The following is a 20847-nucleotide window of genomic DNA, read 5'->3' on the forward strand; positions in this document are numbered from 1 at the left end:
TTCTAAAAATATGTAATTAAAAAGTTAAAGTAATAATAAGATTTTATTTTCATACTTTAAAAATTACTAATTTAATTCTATCTCAATAAAAAGTACGTCTTTATCTATCACTCGAACTAGAATTAAATATTCGATATCTTCAAAAATAAAAAAATAATGTTTTCAAAAATCAATTTATGAGTTAATTTTAAAAGAAAAATTAGTATAAAACTAAAATTTTGGTTTATAAATAATAGTAATACTTTGTTTATTTTTTTTTTGAGTTTCTATATGAATTTTGAATAGTAAGTATGAATTATAATTTAAATATTTTATGATATGTTTTTAACAAAAACAATGAAAGTAACTTATATCTTAATTAATAGTTTGTGTATATTATTTACTTTAAAGTTTTAATAATTGGATTTTAATTCACACTTTTTTTAAATTTAGGAGAATAAAAATAAAAAAGTTATGATTTTATAAAAATCAAAATATAATTTTTTTTAATTTTATATTACATAGTAGTATTTGTTCTATATATTCTTAACCATTTAATAACGAATGTTCAATTACCCTGTTGTAATCGATGGTGCTCGAATCTATGACCTCTAGAAACAATAATGATTTTTTTAACCATTGAGATAAATTAATTTTTACAAATCAAAATATATCTAATTTTATTAAAAAAACAAAAATATTTTAAACAGAATGGGATTATTACAATAAATATGTAATAGTAATATTTTAGAGAATATATATTTTATACAAAAAAATTAAATAAACGTACTTCTATCTATTACATTATGTTTATTTTTTTTTTGATTTTATGCAAATTTATTTTAAGCAAAAAATAAACCAGAAATAAATAAAAAATAAAAAAGCGGCTGCCGCGTACACCAAAGACCAGAGAGAGTACTTCTCTTTCTCCCCTTTCTCTGTGCTATCAAATTCCAGCTAATGAGATCGCACCCAAATACAAACAAAACAAAGAATCTCAACGCGGAAACCCTAAATCAACATTAAAATTCTCGAGAGATCCTTGTCTTCGAATCGCGACCCCTTTCGAAAATCAAACCGTTTGGAGTTCCGGTTAGGTGTTCAGGCTCGTGATCGAGTTTTGGTCGAAATTAGGGAAAAAGTCGTCTTTCCTTTGCTGGGCTTTAAGGTGTCGTGGAAAATGGTTGGGAGAAACCTTTGGCCTTGGAATAAAAGAAAATTACGTTTTCGAGCTTGGTAATTACTTTTTTTGGGGGGGGTGAGATTTACCCTTTTTTATTTGAATTTTTCTCGTTGAATGATTTCATTAGGGAGTAACGATGCGAGGAAGGGGCTAGGGTTAGAGTTTGGTGGAAGAAAAATGGAAGAGGCTGAGCTTGAGGAAGGAGAGGCTTGCTCCTATAATAACATTAACGATGATTATGATGCGTCCACTGATCCCAAGGCTGATTTATCTTCTCTCGCTTACATAGTAAGAACATTTGGCTCTTTTCCCCTTAACTGATTAGCTTAGCTTAGATTACCTTAGCTTTCCTTGTTGAATTATATTGTGTTGACTTTTTTTTTCGTTGGGTTGTAGTTTCGAAGTTTAAGGTGGTTATGCTGATTAATTGTAATGTTGGATATTTTAACTTCAATTTAAACGCCTTTACTGCTTAATTGTGTTGCTTTTAGAAATATAATATATGAACTGGAATACTGGCATTTTAGTTTTTTATTATAATCTTGGGAGTATTATTTGGTACTCTTGACTGTTGTACTGGGGATTTTGTAATTGGAAGTAGGAAGAGTAAGATTCAAGCACATTCATTAGCATATGGAGTTACTAGTGCTTCTAGAGGATTAGCCCCTAACTCTACAATGCAGTACTTTATGTTTTATCACTTGTGACTTGTCTGATGCTTGTTCTTAGTTCCTTCCATTTGTTTTGTTATCATTTAGTGATATACTGATACGTGGTTACTGTAATGTGCTTGAAGGATGAGAAAATTCAACATGTTTTGGGACATCTTCAAAAAGATTTTGAAGGTGGAGTTTCTGCAGAGAATCTGGGTAAGTCAAAACAGTAAGAGAATCATGGTTCTTATGACGTCAAGAGTAACCATAAATTGGAGTTTATAAATCTAAATTGATGGTTTTGGGATTTTTGACATCGCCGCAGGGGCAAAGTTTGGTGGTTATGGATCATTCTTACCGACTTATACACGTTCACCTAGCTGGCCTCATCCAAAGAGCCCATCAAGTCAGGGCTGCAATGCATCCAGATCTCCAAAAAGCATGGCATTGGAGGTAAGATTTTTTCTCAAATTTGTCTCATCCCCCCCCCCACCCATGAAGTATAGTTTACTTCATGTGAGTGAGGAATCTTTCTATCTTTGTTTTATTATATAGGATGTCCATCATAACTCGACGTATTGGGCAAGTGGTTCACAGACACGGAATGCTGGACCACCACCTATAAATTTTGGAACCCTCCCTGCTTTGAAGGCGTCGTCTGCGAATGATTCAATTGAACAAGTGGTCAGCATAACACCTGGTGGTGCTGATGAGCTTGCCTCTAGGTGCGAACCTGCAAACAAGAAAGCTGCCAATATGCCAGACCAGAAAATATTGAAGGTGCGAATCAAAGTGGGGTCAGACAACTTATCCACAAAAAAGAATGCTGCAATCTACAGTGGTCTTGGCCTTGATGTCTCACCATCTTCCTCCTTAGATGAGAGCCCTTCAGGAAGTAAAGGGATGTATCAAGAGACTCAAGGGCCATTGTTTGAATCTCCAACCAGTATTCTTCGAGTAAATCCTTCATCTACTATTTTGTTATTCGCCTCATAAATATAATGTTTCTTTTCTCATATCTTCTTGCATTTGATGCAGCTAAAATGATCTGAATATATATTTTTTCCTGAATTTTTTGAGCAGTTTATGACTTCCTTCCCAGTAGCTGGCGAGGCACTACTATCACCTCTCCCGGATCATCTTCTTAACTTGATTGTAAAGGAAAAAGTTCCAAAAGAGAATGAATCTGATTCTGGAAATGGTGATGAAATATTGTTGGAGGCAAGAAAGCGAAGTCGGTGGGGAAAAATGATTTTCCTGCAGAAAGGAAGAGTAACAATAACAGGGAAATGAGGAATGACATTGGTGCTGTGTCAAAGAAGGAAGTAGATATCGATGATGTAGCTGAGGAGTTGGTGGAGTCAAGATTTGTCCAAGAGATTGGCCTGGAGAGTCCAAGGGCTGGCTTAGCTCGAAAGGTTTTGGAGGAACAAAAGACAAGTCCTTTGGGTGATATTTCAGGTTGTGTGAAAAAATGTGGGTATAATAATGCAGAAAAAACTTATTATTCTGTCAAAGCTGACGCTAATACCCTCAAAGGTAGCAAAGCTCTAGATAGTGAAGTGGTAGATCCTCCCAATCAGGCCATCCAGAGAGTTACGCATGAGCAAGCCAATATGAAGTTGCCTTCTGCAAGGGAGCATGCCTCGTCTGGTGGAAAAAGAAAATCGAAAGGTAGTCACAGTAATGGTGGTTTAGATGCCGAGGGAGCAAAAGAAAGCTCGAGGGTGGGTTCGTCTTTGTTGCCGAATAATAAGCAGACTGTTTATGTGAACAGTGATACTAACAAAAAGGAAATAGGGGGCAAAAAACTTGAGAGTTCATTTCAAAAGGCTGAAGATATGTATAGAGATGTCTTTGGAGATATCGGAGAATCAGAACAAGAAGAGAACCAAGCAAATTCTTTGGAAATTCTTTCTAAAGATCGGCCGAAGATAGCTGATAAGATTGAAAAAAGCACATCGGCCATAAACAATGGACGTGGTGATAGACTAAGTGGTAAGAAAATTGAGGGTGTAAGTGTATTTGCAACTGGATCGTGCCCCAGAGCAACTATGGGTGCACATTCTAACTCTGCTGATAAGAATGTTTCTGGAACTTCCCTTGCAACTGCTTCTCCTGTATTGATAAAAGAAAATTGGGTTTGTTGTGATAAATGCCAAAAGTGGCGCCTTCTCCCAATAATCATAAACCCGTTTGACTTACCTGAGAAGTGGTTGTGCAGCATGCTTAACTGGCTGTAAGTTCTTTATCATCACCCCTTCTAATTTTTTTTTTGAATGTTATTAGTGGCTGTAAAATTTTTATTAGATTGAACATGAACCACATATGTTGATAGGTTAAACTTTGTGACAAATCATGGCAAGAGATCTCTTCTTCCTAGCTAAAATCTTCAAAACTGTTTGTCATGTAAATGTTTAGGCCTGCAATGAATAGCTGCAGTGTTGAGGAGGAAGAAACTACAAAAGCTGTTTTTGCATTGTATCATGTTCCTGCTGTAGAGAGTCAAACTAATCTGCAAAGTAATCCTGTCAATATCATGCCTATATCAGCCTCATCTGATGCCCTGCAAGCTGACCAACACCAACTAAGGCTAGGTTCACATTCCATGCTCCCTGGTGGATGGAAGAAACATGCTTTAAAGGAAATATCAAATGCAACAGATAAAGATGGGCCGATTTTTATGAAGAACATGCAGTTATCAGTCCAATCTGGAAGCCTGACTGATGTGTCTCGATCTCCTGTTGTTGGGGAGCCAGCTCTAAAGCCTCTAATTAAATGTGATTTACCTGTTGAGAAACACAAAATTAATCAGAATGAGAAGCATAAATTGTCTGAACACAGTTGTGATGGAGGTATTCTTTTTAAGCTGATGCTTATTGTACTTAAACTTCTTTTTAAGCTGATACTTATTGTTCTTAAAAATGCAAATAGGTGATACAAAAACTTCAAAGATGAAAGGCAAAAGGATCCCTGATCAAGATTCTTTAAGGGCCTCCAAGAAAATTAAGGGTGAAACTTTGCATCTTGCTGACGAAGATTGGATGTTTGACCATGCTGGCAAAGTTGGGCCTAGCACATTGGAGGGAAAGGATCAGCCTAAACACAATCAACTTTTTTCTTATAAGGATTCAAAGTCTGATAAGGACGGGCAACAGGTCCCTGACAAAAGACTAAAGGATAAAGTTCAGGTTTCCTTAACTGATGGTCCATTGGATCCAATGAATTGTGATGGTGTGGAAGCTTCAAGAAAGAGGAAAGATGATGAACGTGCGAGTAATCCCCTCCAGGATAACAGCATTTTTGTGAAGGAAGAGTTCTGTGAGAATGAAAACAGGAGGGAAAAGAAGGCCAGGGTATCCAAATCTGGAGGGAAGGATTCTTCTGCTACTAAAAGCAGTGGGAAACTAGAGAAAAATAGTAAACATAAACAGAAGCACCTAAGTGGGCAAGATCTAGGTAGTTCTCTGTCTCAACGGGACTTAGATGGTAAGGATTCATTGAAAACAATGAAAAGGGATTCGGGATCTGCCCAACCTTCTTTAGCTTCTACCTCAAGCTCATCTAAGGTTTCTTGTTCAAATAAATCAAAACCTGGCTTCCATGAAACAAAAGGCTCATCAGTAGAATCAGTTTCCTCATCTCCCATGAGAATTCCTAATCTTGATAAACTTCCATTGACAAGGAACGTTGCAGGGAAAGATGAGTACTGTGATACTGACCTTTTTGCTTTAGATTGTCCTAGAAGATGTTCAGATGGTGAAGATAATGGTAAGAATGACAAGTCAGGGACAGTAAGGAAGGAAAATACTTCAGCTGCAGCACGACTTGATAGTCAGGATAAGGATGGTGATCAATTAGGTAGTAGTAAAGCTAAGGCACCAATTAAACCTTCCCCTGATACCGGAAAATGGCAGTTTGTGAATGGCGCTGATGATTATTTAGGCCAAGAGGTCCAATTTTCTGGTAAATCAACGACAATAAATGAACACCAGGATGAGGAAGACTATGGCACTGCCAATGTCTCTCATCCAAGAAAATCAGGCAAAGGGTCTTCACGGTCAAAGGACAAGAGTTGTAATTTTAAATCTGGTTTTGTTGATGTACAACAAGATCATGTGCCTTCATATGACATGAAACCTAGGGACTGTAGAAATCAATTTCTGGAGAGCACTGGAGTGAAACCTAATGAAATTGAGAAAAGATTTGTCGAAAATAAAGAACCTTTGGGGAAATTGTCTGGTGAGATTGGTAAAAGAGAGAATCAATCAAATGGTCGGTCAGATGCTAAACTGCTTGCCACTGGAGGTCAAGAAGAAGAATATACAAAGAGGTTTCACTCTAAAAACGCTGATCATGCAGAAATTGCTTCTGAGAGAGGGAAATCACTATCACTACCACCCTCTGGAGGAACTCAAAATGAGATGCTGACTCGTCATCCCAATGCCCTTTCTGGGTCCCAAAAGGGAAATGGATCTGGTGGGTCTCAAGCTCATGATGCACTCAAGGTACAGAGACAAATAAAGAAAGCTGATTGTCAAAGTGGGAGTCAGCAGAATAATTCTAGACATACTACAGCAGGTGGACGTATCGGGGATGTTGGTGCCCCTAGTCCAATGAGAAAGGATTCCTCAAGTCAGGCAGCTACCAATGCCTTGAAGGAGGCTAAAGATCTAAAGCACCTGGCTGATCGTATGAAGGTTTTTCCTTGTTCTCTTGATCTTGTTGTATTTTGTTTTTCCCCTAGCCTCTAGCATTTTTTTATAACTTCTGAACATTCCCTCAGAATTCTGGATCAAATGCGGAGAGCACAGCACTTTACTTCCAGGCAGCACTGAAGTTTCTTCATAGTGCTTCTCTACTAGAATCTTGCAACAATGAGAGTATCAAACATGTGGAAATTTATAGTAGCACTGCAAAACTATGCGAGTAAGTAAAATATTATTTGGTGCTCTAGTTGGTATTATCTTGCTTTTGTAAACCTATGTTGTTATACATTTCTTGGAGCTTGATCTTGTATTAGTTGAAAAAATTCCTGTAACATGGAAATCTTCTGTTATTGCATTTTATTTGGGATGGTTTGTTTTTTGTGGTACCTGATTTTATTAATGTTTGTTTACCAATCAATATTTAGGTTTTGTGCCCATGAATATGAGAGATTGAAGGAAATGGCTGCTGCTTCTTTGGCCTACAAGTGTATGGAGGTGGCTTATATGAGAGTTATCAATTCCTGTCATGCCAATGCTAGTAGAGATCGGCATGAGTTGCAGGCAGCTTTACAAATGATTCCTCCTGGTAATTCAAAGAACAATCATCATACTGGCTGAAACCCTTCCTGTTGGTCTCTGTAGTATATAAAATTAAATTATTTTTACTGGTCCTTCCACCGCTCAGTGATCGGGCACAGAGTCAATCATCTCTGGTTGCTTTATTTGTGAAAAGACCCTTGCACATTAGACGATTGCATGTTAGAAGCATAGCTCATGTTAGAAGCATAGCTGAAACTAAATGTACTGCATGGATGGTTAGATTACTTTTAGAGACTGTGAATTTTTTATTTGGCATCTTGATATCTGAGAATCTTCAGGAGTGCCCATCTGTTATTCATGTTGTTTTGGGTTGTCTTTCATTCACACAAACATCTATATTTATTCTTCTGTTTTAGGTGGAGGACATGAGCCTGTAAATCATCAGTGTTCTAATTTGCATTTGACGTGCAACTTTTACTAGATTTTGCAAAATGGAGATCGGCCTTGTTGGTATGCATGCATTCAAATAGATATTTTCTAGTTTGCCTGCTCATCAGTCTCTCTGTGTCCTGCAGGCCACAGCTTTTTAATCACCATTTTTATTTATTATTTTCTTTGTAGACAGGAGATTCTTTATGACTAATGTTAGTTAATACCCCATTTATTGGGGCAAACTGAGTTTATTTTAACTTCTTTTCTTGACATCGGTGGTTGTTTCATATCAGGTGAGTCTCTTGCTTCTGATGTTGATAACAACCAACCAACATCAGCAGACAAGGCTGCTTTTCCAAAAGGTGTTAGTTCTTCCCAGATTGCCAAAAGTTATGTTATTTCTTCTCGAAACCGTCCTAACTTTGTTCGGTTGCTGAATTTTGTAAGTCTAACTTTCCTTTTATATAATTTTGAAAGTCTAATTCATGTATTTTTACATAGCATAGGAGGTAAAGCATTCTTCAACACATCCTCCCCTCCCTCCTCCCAAACCGACAAAGCTAATATACACCTTTATCAGTAAAACTAATTTTCTTTTTGTCCTAATGCCCTATAAGCTGTTCTGGCGTTCTCTCAACATTTTATCTCCCTATGCCTTGACTTAAAGGCTTCTGGTTGCTCTATGTTCAAAATTGTTCGTGTCCTAGCAGCTTTATACATTTAAACAGACTTTTGTGGTTATTCAATCAACTTCATGTATTATCTTTCTTCTTTGGATAAATTATTATTATTCTTATTATTATTATTATTATTATTATTATTATGTGTAATATTTCATGTTATTGCGTGCTCTTTATTGTGGTACTTGGGTTTAGAGACTTAACTAAATTCAAATGTAATGATTTGCAGACACAGGATGTAAATCATGCAATGGAAGCTTCAAGGAAATCACGAGCTACTCTTGCGGCTGCCAGTTCAAGTTTGGAAGGGGCTAAAAGTGGGGAGGCTATATCATCTGTGAAGAAAGCTCTTGATTTTAGCTTCCAAGATGTAGAGGGAGTGCTACGTTTGATACGAGTGGCAATGGAAGCTATTAGCCACTAAGGAAAAATCTGGTCGGTAAGGATGGTTGTGTACTGGCAGGAAATTTTGTTTTGATGGTTTATCCTAGGCTATGAAGATCTAGATCTGACAAAGAAGAGGGGTGGGCAACTTCTTCCTGCTTTGATCTTGAACACTTTCCAAGCTTGCAAGGGCTTTTTTAACACTCACTGTACATGTGTGCTATACAAGACAAATCTGGGATTTTCAGTACATTTTTTCACAAGCTTCAACTGCTTTCTGACATGGAACAAGCTTTAATTTCCTTCTTGAGATGGTATTTAGGATACAGGATTAATAAGGTTTATATGCAAGATCGATCTAAGCTGTATAAATTATACTAAAAAAGAAGTGTTTGAAGAAATAATTGTGTAAATATGGAGATGACAATTGTAGATTGAGGTGGATTGGTAGAATTTTGTGCTCATTGTTCCCCAACGGCTGTTTTAGTTCACCTGACATAAATTTATCCATGCTATAATAGTTAGAGACCTATTTAGCACAATACTGGAATATGCAGCAGCGCTTGTTTTCTCAGTTCAGACACTATGAAGCAGAGCATTGTAGTTGGCAGTCGCAGGTTTGCTACGCTTGGATTCATTTCCTTTTACCTTGTCCTATTCCATTTCCATTTATCTGTTTTAGGTCTCACCTTTGTTATTCGTATTTGTGCAGGTCAGCTGTTGCAGTCTGTCATTGTATATACTTGTGATTGGGAGAAAATATATGGGGAAAAATTGGTGGTTTTAAAGGTTGGTATGTTTTTGTTTGTGATTGCTTAATATTTGCTTTGGCCTACCATTGTTTCCAACGTTCTTGTTTTGTTTCTGTATATGTTTTTATGTACCATAAACATAATTTTTTTTGTAGGTGTCTGTGGATTGTAGCAAGCATTTTTGTCCGTGGGAGATCATTCTATCATGTTAAAGGTGGCCTTCTTGATGCTGATAGGTAAAACTCTTTCACTGGTCGTTATTGTTCTAATGCTCATTTTCTTGGCATTTAAAATTTGAAAAATATGATATCTTGTTTGTAGAATGGACTGCTTTGAATCTATTTGTTAAGCATTTAGGCACGTTGACGAATGCTAAACATACAATATTATTTGGTTTCAGGTTGAATAAGCCGCGCAGTTGCATAAGAAGCAAGCTGGTTGTGGATCAAAACATTGTAGCAAAATGGGGACTTAACCTTACCTTTATTTCATTGCAAACTATCTACGCATCTCCAGGTGTCGTTTCTATAACAAAATTTTGAACTTCTCACAGCTTTTCTTCTGTGTATATAGCAATGACATCTGTTTCAGCTATTTGTCAATAAAACTGGGGTTTTTTTTATTATTGTTTTTTGGATTCAAAGTAGAATGAAATTGGAGTTAGGTGGGATTTCCAGCTCATTCGGCTCCTATACTCGCATGTAACAGCCGAATTTGCAGGCCTTGGACAAGGTTTTAGAAAAGGAAAAAAAAATTACCATCATCTTTGGGCGGTCATTTTGCCATGGATGGGAAAAAATTGAACTAATTAAAGTTACCACTATCGTTCAAAATTTATTTGAAATGTCATTAAACTAAAATAAGTAATCTTTTATCAAAGATTCCACAGATAATTTAAGTGGCTAAACAATGTGATTTAAATTTATTCAAAACTAAACTTACAAGGAATTAAACAAATAAAAAAAACAACCAAATGGTTTAATTAAAGAAATAATTTTATAATTTAAAACTCGATTCGAAATCCGAGTCAAAAATTTAAATTACTCAGATAATTTAAAATAATCAATTATTTTCAAATCGAAGTTTAATCCTTCCTAATTGTGCCTATAAGCACACCGGTTGAATATTCCGTTTATCACATCTTGTTATGATTTTAATACAAAACAAAAGTCCCATTTGAGGTGAAAATTTATTGGGAAACAAAGGCCACTCGTATCGTACAGAAAATCTGAAGTGAAATACTAATCAAATTTTAATCCTTGTAATGAACTTTTAACTTTACATAAAACTAATCCCACAAATGAAAAAAGAAGGCTTTCCTTTTTGAATATCCATCCACCACCCTCAACATATCACTTAAACAAATCCCATTTGTTATGTTCCATTCTCGAAAAGACACCGACCAAATTTTAGGCCAAATACCTAAACGTGTTAGGATTCTCCTTGTCTCTCTCCAGGTAGTCTCTTGTGATGAGGTCCTCCATCCTCTTCTTGATGGCTTTAATATCAGGCTGCAAAACCCGACTCACATCCACGTCTTGATCAATCTACTATTAGAATGTGACCATATAGATAAACAGGGTTATATAGCATATATTAATACCTTGAACATGCGACTCAACTGCTCCACACATTCTGAAACTAATTGTTGGTGGCCTAAAACCTTTCTACTCTTCATTATGCGCACAATTGCAGCATCGATAGCATAACGACGATCTTTATCCACATCTTCAACAACTTTCTTCCTTTCATCCACCGGAGGGAGGGGAATCTACATAGGATAATATACAAAGTTGAGATCTTCTCGTACTAATAGATGCTAATGGCAATAATACTATAAAAGAAAGGAATTGCAAGGCAGTCACGGGCCTTAATCCTCCTCACTTGTCGGTGAACTTGGAGTTGAACTCAAAGTAGTCACTCTGGGAGATGGTTTTTGTGTTTGTCTCTTTACTTAGAATCTTATACTTGGCACATGACAGAGAATGTAGCAATCTAACCAAGTCATCATGGGTCAAATTCAACTGGGCCATAATCTCTGAATAGCTCAGCCGATCAGAAGAATTGAAGAGCAGAAGGACGGCAGCCTGTTTACATAGGCAACAGGAAATCAGATTCTACCATTGAAGTTGAAATTCAGATACCACATCAAGAGACAGACATGAACCCAAACTACATTTTTTTTTCTAATTTAAATAGAGCAGAGTTCAAGAGTCTGTTTATTACCTGATATGTTGAAACAATCAGCTCGATGTTTTTTTTATCAAACTTGCCATTAATGTGGCAAGTACCCAGCGAGTATATCCATGTAAGCTTTCTGTGTTTTGTTTTTGTTTCATAAAATCCTTTGAAAATTTCCACACACTTCACCTGAAACAATGGTATTCCTAAATATAAATAAAACTTTCGAACACATAGTGGAGTAAGATATTTAGTTCGGTCATCATGCAAATAACATGTCCGAAGCCATTACCATCTCAGCAGGGAGATTAAGATCAAAAGATTTATAACTTGGCCAGAACCCAGTAGTAAGAACAGTAACTGTTAAATCTATCCCAGGATGTGCAGCAGCATTATTCCTAAGATAGTCCTCAAAGCTGGCTTGGTTTTCTCTTGCCAATGTCAGATCCGTGACCTGTTAGAAAGGCAAAAGCAAAACACAAGTTCCATCACAAATTTAAGAGGAAAAAACAAACCACACAAATACTGAACTCGAGAAATAAAGGCCAACTCACCATGCCCTCCATCTTTGAGGTGAACTGTCCACCGCATTGTTGCTTTAGCTTTGTCAGAATACTCCTTTCATGATCGTCATTAGCACTTCGATCAAAAAGTAATCGGCGAGCAAGCTTCTTCCTGTCAATGATCGCACACAGTAGACGTAGTATCAAAATAAGCAATAAGAAGTTCACTGTAACTGGTTTTCCTCCCTTTCCTGACAAGTGATATGAAACTGACAAAAAAAATTAATAGCCTCACCTGTAGAATTCTGCAAAGAGATCTTTATCACTAATATAGGCAAGCAGCTTAACTACCTACAGAAACCAAAAAGATATTTCAGAATCAATTCCAAATCGGCATAAATTTAACATAAAATGGAAAAGCTACCTTCTCAAGTGTTTCTTCAATGGCTTCATCACTTAATTTCTCGCTTCCACCCTTTTTGAGGATATTATCACAGAAAGTAGCCAAAAGCTCTGCACTTGAGCTGCCAGTAACAGTTTTGTTGCAGAATACTTCAAAAGCCTCTTTCAAGGCCTATGAACATTTCAACAAAACATGGGTCAGGGGAAATCATGGGATATGATCCTTAATAGACATTTAGGACTACAATTTAGAACACTAACCTTGTGGAAGAGAGTATGATTTTGAAAACAGTCGGTCACATATGCCATATACTTATCATGAAGCTCGATTATTTTCCTGATAAGGACCTGGTAATTGCATACAAATTCTTAACATCTATATTGATTTCAAGAGAATCAGTAGGCAATAAAAGTTGGGATTTTACCTGTTCCTGTGCACCTGAAGAACTTGAGGCCTGTGGTAATGAATGACTATTAGCACTTAAAACCAGAAACAGGCGAGTATTAGAAACAAAAATTATCATCTATTTTTCTCTCGATGGTGGGGAAATATTAGTCTGTAGTCGTAGGGATATGGTCCCCCTACCCCCCCCCCCCAAAAAAAAAGAGAGTTAACAAGGGAAAGTTGCAGTTGGCAAGTCAAAAGGGTACATAAATTTAGTACAGAAAAATCCTAACAAACAAATAATTTTATCCAGAAAAAACCTTCATGAATTAACTTCAGTACAGAAGAATATCAATAAATGTATTTAGAAATCATATTAGCAATCAGAGGACAACAACAAAACAAACCTGGCTATTTGCCGCATCTTCAACCTGTTGGACCAAGGCGTTACCTTCAGCAGTAATATGCTGAAAAAAAGGCACTCAGAAAGGTTCAGTAAAATCAAGGAATAACATAAGAATGACGGTCCTTTATCTTGCAGAATAGATTAAACAGAAATTCAGACCTGCTTGAATATACTGGCAACGGGATCCAAGCCTTTGGGTATTTTACAATAAAGCCTATACATTCGAGAAAGATCCTCCACCTAGAAAGTGTAAACAAGGTCAAATAAATATCTGATATATATTTTCTAAATCAAACAGCCAGAAGCTAAGCCTTGCTAGCAAAAAAATGATGTTGCACAATACCTTGTCATCTCTAAGCAAGGCCCTACATCCTGAATGCTCCTTTTCAAGTAGCCGATTTGCATACACGACCAACAACTCATGTTGCACTTTCTAGAAACAGAATAAACTGCTATTAATAAAGTGCTCTAGGAGTTACAGAATTGTCTTCTTAGGAACTCTATTTTATTCTTATTACAGTATTCCATGCCATTGAATATGTCAAAAATGTGGAATGTCCATTTAATACATATTCCACCTAAAGAGAATTCACAAAACTTCGATTGTAAAATCTTAGTGACAACTTTCACACATAAAGAAGTATTCATTTATGTCCCCTTCTTGTGGCAAACAATCAAAAAGATTTTCTCTAAACAAGAAAGTGCACCCCCTCAAACCAACGTAAGATCAGAGAAAGAGCTCATCATTAACATATAAATTTACAACAATTCAACTAACCTCTGACAACTTTGTCTCACTGCTTGAATGCAGGTAGTGGGACACTCTGTCCCTTTCCTTCTTCAGGCATTCTTCAGACTGCAATTAGCATTAAAATAAAAGCTATAAGAACCATCTGTGTTAATCAGGGCAAAAACCTATGGAAAACAAAAATGCAGGAAAGTTTTAGCACTTGCCTTCAACATGTAATCTGGACAAGAATCTTCCTCAATCCAGCTTGATGCTTTTCGTGAATAGTAAGCACCAGTATCCTGAAGCATGGCTCCTTCAAAATCATCCTCATAATGATCCATTTGTCCCATGCCAATCTCAACAAAAATATCTAAGACATTCTTCAGTAATGCTCTATCTATCTGCTCTCCCTCACGCTCTTTATCAATCTGATATGAAGTATCATTCCACTTAAATTTTATATTCAAAATGCGAATTAAATACAATTAACAATGACACAATGATGTAAACTTACAAGGGCAATTACAGCATCTCTGACTTTTTCATGCACTTCCATATATACCTGAAATGAGTAAAACATATAATACAAGTCAAAATCCAACTCATCATAGCAGAATCAGTATCACATAAAGGGGTCACTCGAAGAACTAATAACAAACCAGATCACGGAAGCACGTCAGTCCAACTTCATTGAGTGCGGGGAGTGATCTCCGGGCAATGAAGTAGCGATCAAGGTAATGGAAGAAACGTGATAGCCACCGGACCATTACTTTATGGTTGGCCCATCTCTTAACAAGCTCCCTCAGCATGAACTCATCATGCTTCTCTCTTAAAGACGGCAATACCTGGTTTTAGAAAAGGGGAAATTTGAGGGAGACAAAGCATAATTAGCACAGACAAGTAGAAAAAAAGTCTTCATATTCTATCGGGGAAAACTATTAAAACTAGAGTTTATCAAAGTATCCAACAACAGAAGCATAAAACTTAAAAACAATTACCAAAGAAACTTGTAAACTATAATATAAAGAATAATATAATCTCTGAAATATCAGACAAATGCAACCAAAATTATCTGAGCGTGGAAGTTCAAATGAAGCAATTGACACGCATCATTCCTGTCAGCCCCATGAAGAGGCACAATAAAACAAGTTTGCAAAATTCATTTCTCTTTCAATAAGCATTTCCATAAGATTTCACAAAAAGAAGACCAGTTCCATTAGTTTCACGTAAAACACTAATCTATAAAAAGAGCAAGACAGACAAGTAGTCGGCACAAAATATGTTAGCTAACATAAAAACAAATTCCTTACCGTTGAAGTAATATATTCTTCAAATGCCTCACGGTACTTGTCATAAAGCTGTTGAGAAAAATCATGTGGGGGCTTTTGAGTGCACATGTTGTAGATGGTCCTATAGTAGTTTCAATCATTGAAAAATGATGAGAACCGAGATACCAGATAACTAAAAATAAACTGCAGCTCGAAAAAAATCAGAAAAACTTGAAAAATAAGTAATGTGGAATACGTATAAAGCATCATATATTCTTCTGAGCTAAATTGAGGCTCCGGCAGTCCTTCTAAAATCCTCCTCAGCTTTGTGATCCCCTTATGCATATAATCCCATCCCTGGTCCAATTCAATAATCTTGCGCTCCATTGTCCTAAAAGTGGAGCAAAAATTTCTTCAAATTAAAACCTGAAAAGCCCTAGCATTGACAATTGACAAAAAACACGGAAAACCAAACAATCAAACATTAGCATCAAATTTGCAAGATAAACAACTCAACCTTCGATATATATAAACCAAATAATAATATATCAAGAGATGAAGGTCAAACATTGACGAAAAAACCCTAACAAAAGAGCGAAATTAGCCCAAGAACCAGCAAGAAAAATATAATTTTTACACAATGTCACCTCAAACGAAGCTGTGCCCACAAATAAAACATAGCCCAATAATCGATCAAGAAAAACAACATAAAGAAATAGAAATGATCGGAAAGTATTGAAAATATTGATAAAAAAAATCTATCGGACAAAAGATATATTGAGAATAAACGGAAAAGGCGTACCAGAAACACGATCGAGGAGTGGTTCAATGAAAGAAACCCTAAGCTATCGCCAAAGAAGAATCGAGTCGGAAAGCGGAATTGGAGGAAAGGAATGTATATGAAGAAAAGAGGGCCTTTCTTTTACGAGAATTCGTTTGAAAATAATTATATTTCGACCCCAAATGAAAAGTTTAGCCTTTTTGTGCTTTCACCTCCCCTGTTTCGTCTTCGCTGCTTTGTTGGTTAAAAGCTTTGGGCTTGGATTTGAAGAAATTCAGAGCTCTGCTTTCGTCCTACTTGTTTTATACATCTCATTGGGTCGGGGAAGACTTGTAGCATAGACTAGAGTTAGTAAATATCATTTTTTTAAAGAAGGGTTTTGTTTTGTTTTAGAACCTAAAACTTCTCATTTTTCAAAAACATTTCTAATGTTTAGTTTTTATTTTATTTTAGTATCTAAGTTAAAATCTTAACGCATTTAGTACCTAAATTTTTAGTTTTGGTCTGTTTTAGTAAGTAAAATTTCAATTTTTTAAACTTAACATTAAATTTTGAATTTGGGTACTAAAATGAAATCAAAATTAAACTTTAGGTATGATTTTAAAAAATTAATAAGTTTAGGTACTAAAACAGATCAAAATTGATAGTTTAGATACTAAACGCGTAATTTACCCTAAAAAATTATATCTTATGAGTTTTGAGCCATTGATCTAATTTTGTTAAATCTTTTTAAGAAATTTAGTTTTTTAGGTCAAGTTATTCTTTTAGGATCAGGTTTGAATTTAAGGTGTATTAAGAAGATTATAGAAATATATATATATATATATATATATGATTTGGGATGAATCGAGGGTAGGTTGTGACAGTCATGATTTTAAATTTTCAAATTCTCTTATATATTAGATTTTTATATGTATATTTTCTATTTATAATTTATTTTCTTCTCATTAAATTTTACTAGTTTCCTTTCATTTAATATTTTATATGTTCATTCTTTAACTTAAAATCCTACGTCTATCTTTATATGTGGTCAATTATTTTTATTAACTCTGAACATAAATTATAAAACAAACATTATCATAAAAACACACTAAATCCTAAATCTAAGCAACATACACAGACATTTGTATATATATATATATATATATGCAATAATCTAACTCTAACCTATATTTGAAATTATCTTATTTTTCATATTAAAATGTGTGTGAAAAATGGAGCACGTGGAGAATTTATTTTAAGGCAAGAGGTCCAAACAGGTTTTACACTTTATGATTACTTATGAGGCTTTCTTTCTTTGTTTTTTTTTCCCTCAACACAAATTTTCTGTAGCTTGTAGCTTACAAGTTACAAGACGAAAGGAGCTCCATATTTGTTGTTTGTTTCAGTTTCTTTTTGAAGAAGATGGAGACCAGCTGGTTATTTGATGATAAAATAAGTGGGAAGTGGACCCTTTGAATATAAGCTTTGTCACCATAAAAGAGTAAATGAGATCTTTCAAGCCAAAAGCTGTAGCCTGTAGGCTCTCAGACATCCCAGATGGGCTTTTCGATGACTGAATCCTGTTGTTGGAAAGGGTTTATCATCGGCAATCTATGTTGCTGAAGGTGTTCTTCATGCAAATTGGTTGGCCTTGACCCTCCGATCCCCATGAAATCGAGTGTCGTCATGTTACTTCCTCCACCGCTCACTCCGAACATCGACGGCGGCACCGTCGAGTTCCTTTCCATTGCTTGAGATCTCCCTTGTAGTACTAGCCCGGAGCTATCACTGTTATCTCCGTGTTCCATGCTGTTCATCAAGCCTTGGTTTCGTTCGGCTCCGTCGATGAATATGTTGGTGGTGAACATTCCCATATCAGTCATTGCTCCTGTGGTGACATTGAAAAGCTGTGCCATCTCGTTGGGGGCTTGACTGATCTCAACCATGGTTGAATGATGATCGGCGTGTGATGGGAAATGATCGTATGATGATGTGTTTTGTTGCTGAATCCCGTTAAACGACGATGGTCGGATCGATTGGTCGGTGGTGCCCTCCATGCTACTAGCAAAGCTTTTTTGCATCATGGGTGAGTTTATACTATTACTTGCGGTTGCACCCATTTGAGCTGCTTTCTGCAGCAAAGCTGTTGCAGACATGTAGGGTGACCCGGAAACTTGGCAACCACTTATGCTGTCCAGTAAATAATTGAAGCTTGACGAGCTGTTCGAACTAAGTTGTAAGCTCGAGGGCGACGAGGAAATGCTTCTCGGACAGCAGAATAAACTGCCCGAGCTGCTCGAAAACATGCCTCCTCCCATGTTCATGGACTTAAACGGCACCGGCACTAGCTCTTGAGGAAGGGATTTGAGGGTGTTCTTCGAGTCGAAGTTGTTGAAATCATATATTCCCATAGATGCATTCGCGTTGCTCGTTGGCATCAGCTCCGGCAGTTGGTTCGATGATCCTATATTGTTCACCGGTGCTCCATGGTTTACCTTGCTGTTCTCTTCGGCTAATGCATCACAGAAAGCTCTGTGTGTGATGAAGCTATCTCTCCTGCATAAAGAACAAGCAGTGGATAAAGATCTTTACAAGAAAACAGAACATTTGTTAGCACTTAGCAGAGCTTAAAAACATATAATCAATGCAATGTCTTAAAGTTTATTAAGCACGTAAATTAAACCTGGAGAAGATGGTACCACAGTCACACTTGTATTCCTTGGTACCGCAGGTCTTCTGATGAGCTTTCCAATCGGATTGAACCGCGTATTTCTTCGAGCACTTGTCGCATTTCCACTTCTTCTCGCCATGCTTACGGCTAAAATGCTTCTTGATCCCGGTAAGGTCACCTAGTGCACGAGCCGGGTTGTGGTGCACGCAACTTGGCTCGGGGCATATGTAGACTCGTTTCTTCACCTCGGTCGTCGTCCTTTGCTTCAACTTCCACGGAAGATTGTGACCTCGCCGATGCAGCTGCAGGTTCTGATCCCTCTGGAACCCTTTGTTGCATATCTCACATACAAATCGATTCGTGGCCATGAGCGTTGTCGGCGATAGAGCAATAACTTCAGCAGCCGGATCTGGTTCAGAACCAAATTAAATAAGAATTGTTGGGAACTGTATATAGTAAAAGAACCAATGGCCCCATATAACAACAGTCCGAAACAAAAAGGGAAGTGAAAAGTGCAATCAAACAAACAGTTTCCTGGCAAATTATTGTAAATCTCATAGCAATAATTGAACCCTTTTCTACCTTCCAAAAAAGCCATCAGCTTGAAGATACCCTCATCAGACAAAAGCATACAACACCCGAAGCCATGTTTTTTTTATCCTAATATCATATGAAAGAAAACAACATGAAATCAGCATAGAAAAAATGGGATCTTTGCCTGGTGTTCCTGGTAAATTTCTCTTCTTCTTGACTGCTTGAAGTGGCTGTTGAGAGGAAGAAGAGCCATTGCTGTTTGAAGCAGCCGATTGCAGCTGTGGCTTCTGCTGAACTTCCTCTCCTGTGTTACCCGAAGAGAAGCTTCCATCATCACCTGTAATATTCGACATAATTCGAACCAAGAGAGTTGACGATTATACACACACACGCGCGCACACAAACACAAACAATATTGTCTGTTTCCTTTGATTTTCCTTTGGCTCCAAAATCCGTTGCTGCTGTTGGTGGTAACTGATCAAAAAGTGGGGCTCGGCTTGTTTTTTGGTGAACATAAAAATCAGGGTCAGTGTAGAGGAAGACAAAACAAAAGGCAGGCAATTGAAATCTCCTTCGTCTGGTGAAGGTAGAGAGAGCTCTAGCTGACACAGGAAGTAACATTGGAACCAGGCCTTATTTGGCTTTATATAAATATATATGAACATGGTCAAAATTGGAATAGGACAACTCCATCGCATTTGCCCTCATTCTTCTCTCTTTTTAATTCATTGCCATTTCTTTATTTGAACTTATTTTAGAAAATAAACTCTCAATATTATTTTTCAACATCAAAGACTCAAATAGAGACCTTAAGTCTAATATATATATATATATAATGAAAAATTCTTTTAATTTTACACATATTTAAAATTGTTATTTTATCAAATATTTAGTGTTGAGAGTTTTAATTTCTTATGTCTTCTGGTTGATGTTCAGCTAATGGGTTAAAAGTGGCAAAATTATCAAATGAGATGTTGAAGAAATATTTTTTAAGATGGTATGAGTATTAAGTGTCACAAGAAGACTCAAGAACACGATACGTCTTCAAAAAGACGTGACAATCACAATGTGTCTTCTATTTTATTAATCTGTTGGCCTTGACGTTCCAATTATATAAAATATGGGGAAGTCACAAGATAATCCGTACTTCTTTCCCGACTCTTTAACAATCACCCTATTTCAAAAAATATTTCTCCCACCACTCCATATGACGCCTCATTTAATCAATTTTGCTGTTAAAAGTTGCTACTGATTTAATGGATTAAGAATGAAGGAAATTTATATACAGTTTATAATTTATTTCTTTTGAATCGTACAGAGAATTATGATCGATTATCTTAAATTTAAAGAGAACAAGATTGAGTTTCAAAGAGAGATTGATTGAACTGTGTTAAAGAAGTGGATAAATTAAGCGTTTAGTACTTAAACTATCAATTTTAGTCTGATTTAGTACCTAAACTTCTAATATTTTCAAAACATATCTAAAATTTAGCTTTTGTTTCATTTTAGTATCCGTCGCCATGGATTTAAATAGCGTTCGCGGTCACGTTTTCGGTCGCGTCGCGTTTATCACGATTGCGGATATAACGGATGCTATTGCGATCATTGCGGATATCGCGATCGTGAATTTTTTTCGAATGAGCTGATTTTTTAATAAAAAAAATGTTTTTTTTAAAATTAAATTAACGGAAT

At 36.3% G+C, this 20847-nt stretch overlaps 3 protein-coding genes across 5 annotated transcripts; 1 reads left to right on the top strand and 2 right to left on the bottom strand.

The window, feature by feature from the left end:
* Nucleotides 1–895: 895 nt before the first annotated feature.
* LOC120182085 (cysteine-tryptophan domain-containing zinc finger protein 7-like) lies at nt 896–9941 on the top strand. Its single transcript, XM_039187105.1, is given in 15 exon segments — nt 896–1450; nt 1959–2031; nt 2141–2268; nt 2371–2772; nt 2899–3105; nt 3108–4054; nt 4237–4670; nt 4750–6515; nt 6602–6744; nt 6950–7110; nt 7790–7938; nt 8406–9177; nt 9273–9349; nt 9468–9548; nt 9713–9941. Coding segments are annotated over 12 exon segments (4779 nt in total). The 5' UTR covers nt 896–1276; the 3' UTR covers nt 8601–9177; nt 9273–9349; nt 9468–9548; nt 9713–9941.
* A 586-nt stretch (nt 9942–10527) lies between these two features.
* LOC120181974 (cullin-1-like) lies at nt 10528–16231 on the bottom strand. 3 transcript variants are annotated; one of them, XM_039187003.1, is made up of 20 exons: nt 15990–16231; nt 15444–15578; nt 15230–15329; nt 14579–14764; nt 14434–14481; nt 14144–14347; nt 13968–14045; nt 13533–13622; nt 13349–13429; nt 13191–13250; nt 12824–12853; nt 12660–12746; nt 12421–12570; nt 12292–12347; nt 12048–12168; nt 11786–11947; nt 11539–11682; nt 11182–11399; nt 10916–11083; nt 10528–10823 (listed from the first exon to the last, which is right to left on the bottom strand). In XM_039187003.1, the coding sequence occupies exons 2-18, from the start codon at nt 15572–15574 to the stop codon at nt 11193–11195; spliced, it is 1935 nt and encodes a 644-aa protein (XP_039042934.1). In that variant the 5' UTR covers nt 15575–15578; nt 15990–16231; the 3' UTR covers nt 10528–10823; nt 10916–11083; nt 11182–11192. The 3 variants fall into 3 exon arrangements, with proteins under 3 accessions (XP_039042934.1, XP_039042933.1, XP_039042932.1); XM_039187002.1 differs by having other exon boundaries at nt 15444–15613; XM_039187001.1 differs by having other exon boundaries at nt 15444–15623; nt 15990–16230.
* A 1131-nt stretch (nt 16232–17362) lies between these two features.
* On the bottom strand, nt 17363–19753 carry LOC120182083 (zinc finger protein GAI-ASSOCIATED FACTOR 1-like). The gene is made up of 3 exons (XM_039187104.1): nt 19340–19753; nt 18634–19030; nt 17363–18506 (listed from the first exon to the last, which is right to left on the bottom strand). Exons 1-3 carry the CDS (start codon nt 19506–19508, stop codon nt 17495–17497), a joined length of 1578 nt encoding a protein of 525 aa, XP_039043035.1. The 5' UTR covers nt 19509–19753; the 3' UTR covers nt 17363–17494.
* Between the last annotated feature and the right edge of the window lie 1094 nt (nt 19754–20847).

Source organism: Hibiscus syriacus, unplaced genomic scaffold (assembly GCF_006381635.1).
Source record: "Hibiscus syriacus cultivar Baekdansim isolate YM2019G1 unplaced genomic scaffold, ASM638163v2 tig00112614_pilon, whole genome shotgun sequence".
Lineage (NCBI taxonomy): Eukaryota > Viridiplantae > Streptophyta > Magnoliopsida > Malvales > Malvaceae > Hibiscus > Hibiscus syriacus.